We start from the raw sequence: 12,027 nt of genomic DNA, 5'->3' as shown, positions 1-12,027 counted from the left end.
ATAATGGTACCTGCAGGCCAAGTAGGAAGCACAATATATGTAATTTAAGTTAGTCTATTTAATTGATTTTTTTATGTCAATGAAGCCATCATGGAAGGGAAAGTGATTCTCATTGAAGATCACATGTCTTCAGACAAAAATTCTCCCATGAGAGTTGATGCACTTGTATCCTTTGTATGAATTACTGTAACCTAGGAATACACACCTAATTTTATAGAATTGAAGCTTGTGTTGAGTGTATGGTTTTAGGCAAGGGTAGCAGGCACAACTAAATGGTTTCAAGTCCTCATAGTTGGGTTCTTTCTTGAAAATTAAGAAGTATGGGCTTTTATTTGGATTTATCGATGATGATAATCTATTGATTAAGTAGGCAGCAGTTGAGAAAACTTCTCACCAGTATTGTAAGGGCATTTTGGCATGTGCTAATAGTCTTAGTCCTAGTTCAGCAATATGCATATGTTTTATTTTAGCCCTGTCATTTTGTGAGAGGTGTATGGACAAGACATTCTATATATAATTCCTGATTCTGTGGCTATCTTTCGAACAAGTTTATATTCACCACCTCCATCACATTGAATGATATTTATTTTATTGTTAAACTAGTTTTCAACCATAACTTTGAATAGGGTGAATGCATGTATGGTATCTAATTTTTGTTTTAAGGGAAAAATCCATGTCAATCTACTAAAGTCATCAATAAAATGAACATGATATTTAAAACAAGACGGGGATAAAATTAGGATAGGACCCTAAATATTAGTATGAATTAAATCTAAAGTTTCCTTAGCATATGAGGAAGAAGATTTGAAAGGCAACAAATGTAGTTTACCAAATTGACAAGCTTCATAGAATGTGAATGTGTCACTAGATGATATTTTCAAATTGCAGTCTTTCAACACCTTTTCCATAACCTTATTATTGGGATGTCCAAGCTTTCTATGTCAATTTTCTTTGAGATACATATAGACACAAGAGTCTTTATTGACACATAGTTGATATAGGCCATTTTTAAGTTTCCCCTGTAGAAGTGCATTTCCTCTCAGTTTGTCATTCACAAAGCAACAATCTTCACCATATTCAACAAGTATATTATTGGCAGCAGTTAGCTTAGATATGCTCAATAATTTTTTGGTAATTTCTGGAACATACAACACATCATGCAGGTTGAGGTTACTTAATTTGGTTGAACCTGAAGCCATTACTTTCAATCTCTCACAAATACCAACTAGCAAGGAATCTTTACCCTTGTTTTCAAGAAGGTCTTGGATTTTATCAGTTTCGTGTGTCACAAAATTACTAGCTCCACTATCAAAGTACCAATCATAGTCCTCACCATGATAGGGTGAGGCTATATACACATTGTCAGTCCCTTTTTTTTCACCCTCAACATAGTGATTTTTTCTTATATATGACTTATCAAAACAATAATAACAATGTACTGTAGTATGACCAATTATGTTGTATACCTGACACGTTGATTTTGACATCCTATCTCTTCCTCTGTCACCTCTCATGCCTCGAGAGTTAAATCCTCTCCATTTGTCCCATGATTCGAATATATTGTCTTTAGACTCATTTTTGCTAGCAAAGTTTGCAAATGCATTCAGGTTGAGGCTACTGAAGTTGTTGAGTTGCTCCAATCTACTTTCAAAGGCTAGTAATTAGGTTTGCAAATCAACCCAATTGATATTGATCTGGTCAAACAATTTAACTACCATTAGATTGTATTCATAATCCAACTCGTTTAATGTCTAAATCATCATATTAGGGTTGGAGATGGATGATCCTGCCAGTTTTAACTTATCAGCAATATTCTTCATCTTAGAGAGGTATTGCTCCATCTTCATCTCTCCTTTGCGTATGTTGTGAAATTCTGATTTTAGGTAGATGATCATTGATTTGGTATGTGCACTTGCAAAGCTTTGAGCTTCATCCCAAAGTTCCTTGGAGTTTTCACAATATAGCAATTGAGTTGATACATCAATTGACATAGAATTCATCAGCCATCCTAAGATAGCATTATCATGTGCTTTCCAGTCCTCATAGTTAAGATTGAATTTCTTGGTTGTATCATTTGTGGTAATGAATTGTTCTAGATATTCTTTTGTCCCTAGCATATAGTCATGGAGTTTGCAGCCTCATTTAATGGTAAGACCAATGATTTCCATAGGGGATAGTTATCTCTGTCCAACTTGACGGAAACCGTTGAAGGAATATCATTTTTCTGGTTTGAGTTTGCAGTGGAGGACATGATTGGTTTGGTTTGATCAAGAGCCTTCAAGCTTAAGTACTCTGATACCAAGAAAGAAAATGATATTGAATATTGTGTATTATTCCATAGATTATGAATATTTAAATACATGTAGAGATGATACAACCATGCTAGAATCACGCTAATAATTAGATTGTGGTTCTAAATGAAGCTAATGATAATTATAATAATTATTGCATAATAATATAAAGTAAATATATGGTGTGTGATATATGCTAAGGTAAGGATTAACATATGATAAGAGAGTCATGATCTCCTACAATCTTTAATTACGGGATATTTACTTTCTCTAACTTAAGTAACCAATTTTCTCCATCAATAACATTTTTTGCAGAAAAATAAAGAAAGAGCAGGGTCAAAAGATATTAAAACTAAGTTCTTTGGTGTAAGCTATCTCCCTTAAATTTGTTGTTTTCGCTTAAAAATTAGTTTTTGACAGTTCATACAAGAGTCAACCTACATAAAAAGTTTATTTACCACAAAATGGGATTTTTCTGTTATATGTGATTGAAGGGAGCAAAAAACTCTTTTATTTAAGTGCAGCTTCTCCTATTTCATTTGACAAAGAAATGCTTTGCATGGTTTGGTATTGTTTTGCATTGTCTGAAGAATGAAAATCTCACTTTGTGGCTCTCATATTTGATTAGAGGAGATTTTTACCAAAAATCTCGAGTTTATATATTGTAGTTTGAACAGCCAATTGAAGTGACTTAGGTCTTATTACTTCTAACTGCTTATTGTTGGTCTTTTTTATATCTTACTATATTGTTTATTATCTAATTGATCAACTAATTTTATCAAACAATTCTAATATAATAATTGACTTTATTGCCTTAGCTCCTAGCTTTTAGCTAACTTTATCAATTCTAATTCTAATTCAATAAAAAGTTATGCTGATATTTACATCAATAATAATGTTATGCTGATAAAAAGGATAGCAAAAACACTATTATTGATAAAAAGTTATGCTGATATTTATATTAATAATAGTGTTCTTGCTATCCTTTTCAACATCAATATTATCATTTCATCTATCGATCTCTACATCATCAATACTTATTAGTTACTTGTCTCTCTCAAGATATGATCAAGAAAGTTCTTAGATACCATGTTTCTTCAACAAACCAAGATTCTAGATATAGATATACTACAATACTTGATTACATGCAATGATATTGTCACCATGCAAATATTTCCACAAAGGTTACAGTACTCCATAGGATAAAATTACAAAGCATTTTCAGCTTAGGATTATGCATACTAGAAAATTATCACAAAGGTTACATCACAATACAATAACCACTTTATAAAGCTCAAGCTGGTCTTTTAAGGTCTCAATGCTTTTACATACGCTTTAAGGTCTAATTTGGAGTTGAGTTTTGGAGGGGAAGAAAGAGAAAGGAAAGGCTTGAGAGTCATGAAATACACTGATGAGATGGCTCCAAAACCTTCCATTTTCCTTGTTTTTTCTTCAAAACTCAACTCGTAAACAGACCTCTAGGTTATATGTAAGGCTAACTTAAAATTCTACCTCTGATAAGCCCTTGCATCCTGGAATATCAACCCACTCAATTTCAACAACCACTTCACCACACTCAACATTTTTCAATCTTAAAATCATTTCTTGGATAATATTTCCATTGTGCCAAATGCAGTTGCTCTCTTCAGCAAGACAGTTATTCCTATTTGGTAGAATCCTCTTCACTGAACACCCATTTGGGAGCTTGTTCAACCCCATCTTCACACTTTGAATATATGGCTTTATGTCTACTTCTGCATCACCCATTTTGTCATCCACAGAGAATGTGTCTTTGTCATAAACTGTCTGCAGAAGAGGAAACAAAATGCAAAGCTATTAACAAGTATGCTTAGATCAATGATTTAAATTGCAGACCACATCACGTGATGCAGCCACAATATTGTGGTTGCGGTGACCACATCTTACTGCATCAGACTGCATTAGACCGCATCGAATCAAAAATATTTTTTTAATTACAAAATAATTCACACCACAACAGTCACAATTTGCATCACAGTCACTGCCATGACCGCAATCACAATAATAGTAATTGTGACTACAACTGCAATTTAAAGAAGTTCTTCGAGTCTCTCTAACCACATTGCATAATAGCAGTAAACATAACATAACCACAATTGCAATCGCAAGTTCGCAGCCCAATCTCAAATGATGGGTGGTATAATGATTGCCCTGATAAGGATTGGAATCCCTTCTTTGCAACACTATAGATGACATGAGATGGTTTGGTTCAGTACTTACAAGTTGTATAGGAGTTTCAACATTCCCAACAGAAAGGGTCAATTCCTCATTCCACTCAGGGTCGCAGTTGTTTTTTATGACACGAGTCTTCAGCTTCTGCATCAATATGAAATAAATGGTCAGACCAATTAAATTAAAAATGTAATATGTATGTATTGATAGTATAAGTATTTTTTATAATGGCAGTATATCATTCACATCATTCATGTGTAATTATTATTAACTCTGGAACGATAGTAATAATACCAAATGACCAGTAGATTATATACCGATCAAATAGAAAACTTTACATTTACAATGCAGAGCTAGTCTAATTCATGTGTCATAGGAAGCAAAATTGTAGATTTAACTTGAAAGTAGAATGAGATAAAAACAGATCATACAAGAATTATGTCTTGTTTATTCCTCTAAATTTCTCACAATGATACTCTAGTCCAAAGTATTAATATGTTGGGTTTGAATCTATGATATCAGCACATAGTTTACTCTAGTTAATAGTAGGGAATAAAATCAAATTAAATGAGACTAAAAAAACTGACCACCTTTTTTATACGGGAATGAGCATAAAAGAAAAAGCAGCTTTACATGTCAAAAAAATATTAGAGTCTTATACATAGAGGAATACATAGTTGTTGTTCAGATCTTACCTCGTATGTTGTTCTGTACCAATGATAATGAAGCAAATATGGTAATAATAATAAATGTTTAAAAAAAAATATTATCATTACATATTTTCATTGGCACATGATAATATATGAGATAGGATCTGAGACAGCAGATCTTTATTCATATGTACTACTTTAAATATGTATTATTTCCTATGAAATAAGGGTTTTTTGATGATTTTGCTCTGGGCAATATTATTTATCAAAATTTGTTTCAATTAAACTTGTTTATTTTGACTGACAGTTGTTAGTTCTTGAATAATTTGGTCTCTGTACTCTGTTGGTATTTTTTGATTTGGTTCAGATAATACATTCGATTTTTAGATTTGGTCTCCATACCTACAGTTACAAAAATATAAAACGTTATTGTGATGGAATTATACATATAATAGTACATACAATATAAGTATTCCAAAAGAATTGGTGAAAATATAATTTTGTAATAAATAAGAGGATAAATATGTCTTTCTTTTATTTGTTATTGTATGGTAATGGTTAAGATGGAGAGGATATTGTCTTTTATTGTTAATTGTCTTTACATACCCAATTATACAAGTATAACTAAAAGGTATACAGACATGTGCCAAAGATTCATAACTATTTTACTTTTTAGTGTCAAAACTTCGTAAGTAATGGCTCAATCATATACTCATACATTTTTCTATGACAAACTATGAAAACCAAACAAATAATATCAAGAACTCACAAACGAAAGGATGATGCAGGGAAAAAAAGAGTTGTTTTCCAGAATTCTTAAAGTTTATTTTGTTAAGATGGAGTTATTGAACACAACCTCTCAACACAAAAAACAACATTATTCATCAAAAACGCCATCAGAAGAAAAAAGATAAGAGAACGTGACCAACGAAAAACAAAGTTGAAACCTGATCGCCAAAATGAACAACAACATAAGGGTCACTGGTACGAGCATCACGAATTGCAAGATTAATTCCTCTTTTAATACGAAGTTTGAGAAGACCCAATATACTATCCATCGATACACAACTTGATGTTTCAGATTGTGATGTTGATGATGATGAGGTCTTGGTTTCAATAAAACAAATGAAGGTACAACGTACAATGTTTTTCACGTGTCACTATTTCTCTGATTCAAAACAAAAGATGAGAAAAAGAGGGCAAAGTTAAGGACAGAGAAATTAATGAGAGGTCAATATCTGTTTACTATTGAATGTAATCATACTGTATCAAAGCTGTTCTCGGCCCTATAGCTGGATCTTCAATATTCGAAAATTATTTTTTTATTGTTAAATAATAGTTTACATGAGTTGGGAATGAATGGCACCATCAATATTTATACATTATTCTCTCTATCACGATTTAGATTTAATGTATTATATTTTTAATTTCAGTTTATAACTATAATATTATTAAATATTTTTTAAATATTTTTTTAATATTTATTATCATTTATAATTTTTTTAATTTTTAACATTGCTTAAGAAATGCTAAAAAAGTATATTAAAATAAAATAAAATATAAAAACTAATATCAATATTAAAAATAATATAACACACAAATAAAAAAAGTTGTTAAATTTGAATTACATAATTCCCAAAATAAATAATACACAAATTTTAAGTTTTATATTGGGGTAAAATGGGGGGTGGAATATTTGAAAAAAAATAAAATGACCCAAAATAATCCAACTCATGATTTTGGGCTTCTATTTTTAGCTTTTTCTACACAAAAAAATGAATTTAAAATTTCAGTTGATTGTCAAACATCTACTTAAACTCATTGTTTTATGAGTTGAGTTATTTTTTTTATTAACAAAACAAATCTTCATTGGCCACAAAATGATTTTCTATAATCAATATTTTTTATAACACAAAAGTTTATATGTGTTGGATCTGAGCTCACCTAGGAAACCGGATCTCCTCTAGCATTGGAGACAATGATGTAAAAATCGTACCGCATCGGTCGATTCAATTGGAAAACCGATGAATTAGACCCCTAACCGGTACAATACATATGTTGAACCGGCTAAGTATCAAAATCGGTCAAAACCGGTGAACCAGTCGGTATTTGACTAAACCGGCGGTTTATACACATATTTTTTTTTTGAAAAAAAGCTTCAAAAGCCATTATAAGGTGACCCATCATTCCAACTCTTCTTCAACACTTCAAGGCATATGCTTCCAAGGCATACTTAGATTACACATTTTGGTTCTTAATAACATTCGTGTGTAAGCTCAGTGATATTTGTGTAGTCTTGGAGTACTGTCTGAAGATAAGATTTGGTGGAAAAATATAATATCGATATGAGACAACTTTGACTCCTTGGTGTTAAATGTTAAAACTCCAAATTTATTTGTTTTGTAGAGTGAGTTGTGAACTTGTGTCATTTATTTATATTTTGTGGTTGTTAAGTGATATTTTTGGATTGATATATTTTTTGTAATTTAGACTTTGAATTTGTTAAAGACTTAAAGTTGTTTGTTTGTGTGAATTTCGATTAGATTATAAATATGGATTATAAATTTGAGTATCTACCTATTTTGAATATTTTTGTTATAGGTTTATATATATAAATATAAATAGGTATGTCCGGTTTAACCGGCATGCGGTTTAATTATTGAACCATCGGTTGAACCACTGTACCACTATACCAGTACCCTAACCGGTTTGATAACCGGTACAGTTTTAACAATACTGATCAGAGGGTATAGTACTAGGGGAAATGATGACATGAAGCATTAAAAAGAGACTTTAAGAAAAGTTTAATAATATAGATTTTAAATTATTTTTAAATAAAGTTTTTTTAAATCATCAAAACAATTCGAGTAGTGTCCAGTCCCAGCCCCTCATGTAGGATTATTAAGATGAACCTGGATCCTTTCCACTAATAGAGAGATCAGTGATTGTTTTTCTTCATATTTTCAATGACAAAAATATAATTTTATGATAAATAAAATGATAAAAGTGTTATTACATATTGTCTTTTGTTTATTATTATGTGGCACTTCTCTCCACAGATGAACCAGGATCCTCTCTATTACTCGAAAGATGAGTTCTTTTTTCCTTTTGTTTTCAGTAAGGAAAATGTGATTTCATTGTATATAAAAGGGTATAAATGTTACATCATGTTATATTTTTTTCAAATATTTGTCTCTCTATTAGTAAAGAGAATCATTACTCCTATACGAAGAAAATCCCTACTCCATACTCCATGAAGATGATGGGAAGTTTCACGGTTTTATGAGTGTTTACCTATGTACTTACAAATTGAATACTCACCTAGTAAGTTCTCATATCATGGCAGATTTTAACTCATGATTTTGTGTAAGTAATATATTTTAGTCACGCTTATCCTTCATAATATATTTTCTTACTTCATTCAATGGTATTCATTCACTCTATAAGCAAGGAACTAATCTATTTTATGGTGTATGGTCTCTCCCAATAAGTATCGTTCACAGGAATCGACCCTTGACCTTTTGACACTTTATTTTTAGGCTATAATTTGGTTCTCTTACAAATAGAACATCGTTTTAGTTTTGTTAGTTAACTTTACTCTTCTATCATACTAGTGTTAAATAGAACATTGTCTAATTTTTCATATATTCATGCATTCACACATGTTGTTACATATTTTTTCTATTGAAGTCAAATTAAAACGGTATAAATGTGTCAATCAAAAAATAATATATATCAAGCAATTTGAAATGATAAATTTGAATGACATGTAGAAGGTTATTGAATGAAGGAATAATTTATTTGTGAAAAATTAAATATTGAGAAGTTATGATTAAGGTAGACAAAATGTTAACTTATGACAAAAAAATAAAATGAGTGAGTGAAGAGTTAGAAAAATGTCAAAAAAAATTTATATGTGGGTTCTTTAGTTTATGAAAAGTTTAAGCGTAAAAAATTAAACAAGGAGAAGTTGTGAGGAATGAAGACGAAACTTTAATTTTGAAACAAAAAGTAAAATGAGTGACTGAATGGAGAGAAAAATATTAGAAAAGCCTTAGTCATGAATTCTTCGATTTGTGAAAAAGTTTACCAATAAAAAATTAAACATGAAGAGGTAGTGAGGGATGTAGGTAAAATGTTAACTTGTGCCAAAAAAAATGTTATAAAAGTCTCATGTGTAAGTTCTTCAGTTGCGAAAATTTACTTGTGAAAAAAAATAAAAATTGAGAAGTTGTGAGGAATATAAACAAATTATTAACTTGTGACAAACATGAGTGATAAAAGAGAGAGAAAAAATATTAGAAAAGTTTTACCCATGAAGGTCGAAGGATATTTGAGTTGAGATATGATGAAATTTAAAAAAAAATATGATGTAAGAAATGAAATATAGAAAGAAAGGGGAAAATATGTGGGTGAAACATTCACTATACAAAATCAATCAAAATAACATAGTGCTATAAAAATAATATAATGTTATAAAATAATAAAAATAAATTCTATTCTTACTAATATAATATAATGTATAAAAAATGTCCAATTAATCTTACTCATCTAAGGTTTATAGCATTAGGATCATTAAGTGTAAAATATATCCAAGTAATATTAGTTATCTAATGTTATAAAAAACAATATAACTTCAGCAATATTGTGTCTAGGAACCATATAATATTCTTAATATAACATAAAAAAATATAACATAAACACTTTCTTAATGTAATACTTCAGTCTTGATATGTGACTTCTCAGACTCATGAATATATTGAGTGTGTCTCCCAAAAACTTAAATATCCTTACAATATTATATGCCTAATAAAGGGGAGTCTCTCGTGACTCGAACTCATGACATCAGAGACAAATGCTATAGGGGGAGGCTCTCCTTTGTGAGAAATTCAATGCTGCAAAAATATTTAAGCTTGTGGGTGGTTGGGATGGCAACAGACATGGGCAGGTGCAGGTGCGTGTAGTGCTATCTCGTTTCCAAACCCACAATATTTATGGGTACCTGTACGGGTATAGGATATTTGTGGGTACCCAATGAGTTTTTTAGTTTTAATTATATATTTATATGATTTGTAATAATCAATATGTAAAAATAATTATTACAAGATTAATATGATAAATTTATGATTGTAGTCAAATATGCGTAATTTATTATGAAATAATAATAAAATATATAATATATAATGTTAGAATAATAATAATAAATATATATAAAAAATTAATTAAAAACTAAATATATAAATTTGCAGGTACCTGCGGGGCATTTATCATAAAACTCGCTCTCACTCCTAAGTTATTATTGCGGGTATTTCCACGAATACCCATTGGTCGGTTTGTTTCCCGATCTATAGTGAGTTACAGATAGAGTTCGAAAAAGTCAAATCTTTGATGATTCCATTATACACGATTGAGTTGCGAAAACTTTTAGATAGGTATCCTACATCTTAATTGAATGCTTTCTGGTTAAAGAATTTCTTTCTAGTTGCTCTCGAACAATTAGGAGATACTCTTTTTGCCATCTCTAGTGGGTGGCAACGCTCAGTATATTCTTGGGTCTGGGAGGTCGCATGTCAGAAATGGAGTGTTACAATGTTCAATTGTTTTCATTTTTATATAGTGATGATTAATAGGATGGATTTTATACTAGTTTGTCATATATAGCTAGTAGTAAAGTTGTGTCCAAAAAGTTATGCAATACCAGATACAAAGGAGATAATAATCATAATAATTGTCACCAACCTATTCATGAAGTATAAAAAACATAGTTACCTTTAACCATTGTTGTTGAAGATGTACCTTGTATTTTGTTTTGGAGTATTGAGGTATCTTGTATTTTGTTATGGCTATTCCAAAATATTAGAAGTCAACAATGAGGTGAAAATAAAAAGGATGGAGTGAGAAGGTCGAAGAAGGATAGTGTGTTACTTTGCATTTAAGTACACCAAATAATAGTAAAGAATAAAAATATCATATGGACCAAATTAACCTTCTGAATATTACATGTGAAAATTATATGATGTCTAGTAGATTTCTAATCATTAAAATATGCATTTTCTATCCGAAACAATGATAGTTGTATGTCTTTGAATTAAATTATATTAACATTGTTATGATAGAAGGATGAAATTTATAAACATTACACAGGTAAGTGACTAAATTGGCACATTGATTACATAAAGGACTAAATTGGCTGTATAGAATAAAAACAATATCATATTAGAAAGTAGTGGAAACTTACTCCAATTTTGCACTACGACATGTTTTAGGACATCAATTCTTATCCATAGTGAAATATCTCACCCCACATAACTAGGTGGGAACCCTGATGTGACCAAAGATGTCTCACCACTAAACGGGACTAAAATTGAAGGACCACTTGGGTGGGTGAATGCATTAGGAGGGAGGGACTTGTGTTGCAAGGGTAGACTAGTTTATATCGAAATTCAAGCTAAAATCACATCAACTTTGTAAAAATGGTTTGAAGAAGAAGAATGATGAGTTTTTCAAGCTTAATATGAAAGAAATCAGAATGAGAGGAAATTGAGAGAATGTGTGTATTGAAAGTGGAAGTTGAAGAATGAAATTGAGTGAATACAATGCACCAAAAGTAATTAAGCAATTAACTAAGTAACTAACTTTTATCATCAATTGTAACTAATTATACACAAAGCTTCTATCAAGGGCTAATAAGCTTCTGATGTGGATTGTTTGTGATGTAAGTTAGCCAATCCTCCTTCCCCTTTTGGCTTTGTGGCTCTGCTTCTGACTTTGCTGGTAGCTTATCTTTTGCTTTGCTAGCTATAGTATTAAATAATTCATATCAAATAAATATTTAATAATGAGAAAAAATATGTTACCATAATAATTCAAATTAA

At 30.6% G+C, this 12,027-nt stretch overlaps 1 protein-coding gene across 2 annotated transcripts; it reads right to left on the bottom strand.

The window, feature by feature from the left end:
• On the bottom strand, nt 3,409–6,314 carry LOC109359154 (protein C2-DOMAIN ABA-RELATED 7-like). Of its 2 annotated transcripts, none has more exons than XM_019603711.1 (4): nt 6,100–6,314; nt 4,551–4,646; nt 3,768–4,097; nt 3,409–3,623 (listed from the first exon to the last, which is right to left on the bottom strand). In XM_019603711.1, exons 1-3 carry the CDS (start codon nt 6,208–6,210, stop codon nt 3,792–3,794), a joined length of 513 nt encoding a protein of 170 aa, XP_019459256.1. In that variant the 5' UTR covers nt 6,211–6,314; the 3' UTR covers nt 3,409–3,623; nt 3,768–3,791. The 2 variants fall into 2 exon arrangements, with proteins under 2 accessions (XP_019459256.1, XP_019459257.1); XM_019603712.1 differs by having other exon boundaries at nt 3,409–3,616; nt 3,789–4,097.

The sequence above is a fragment of the Lupinus angustifolius genome, chromosome LG11 (assembly GCF_001865875.1).
Source record: "Lupinus angustifolius cultivar Tanjil chromosome LG11, LupAngTanjil_v1.0, whole genome shotgun sequence".
NCBI classification, from domain to species: Eukaryota; Viridiplantae; Streptophyta; class Magnoliopsida; order Fabales; family Fabaceae; genus Lupinus; species Lupinus angustifolius.
This window is presented reverse-complemented; position numbering and strand designations above follow the sequence as displayed.

Coding starts and splice junctions, on each gene's coding strand:
- LOC109359154 (XM_019603711.1), bottom strand. CDS start 6,210: ATGGATAGTATATTGGGTCTTCTCAAACTTCGTATTAAAAGAGGAATT. Junction 4,647..6,099: donor TTGTTCATTTTGGCGATCAG/GTTTCAACTTTG, acceptor ATATTGATGCAG/AAGCTGAAGACTCGTGTCAT. Junction 4,098..4,550: donor TTGAAACTCCTATACAACTT/GTAAGTACTGAA, acceptor CCTCTTCTGCAG/ACAGTTTATGACAAAGACAC.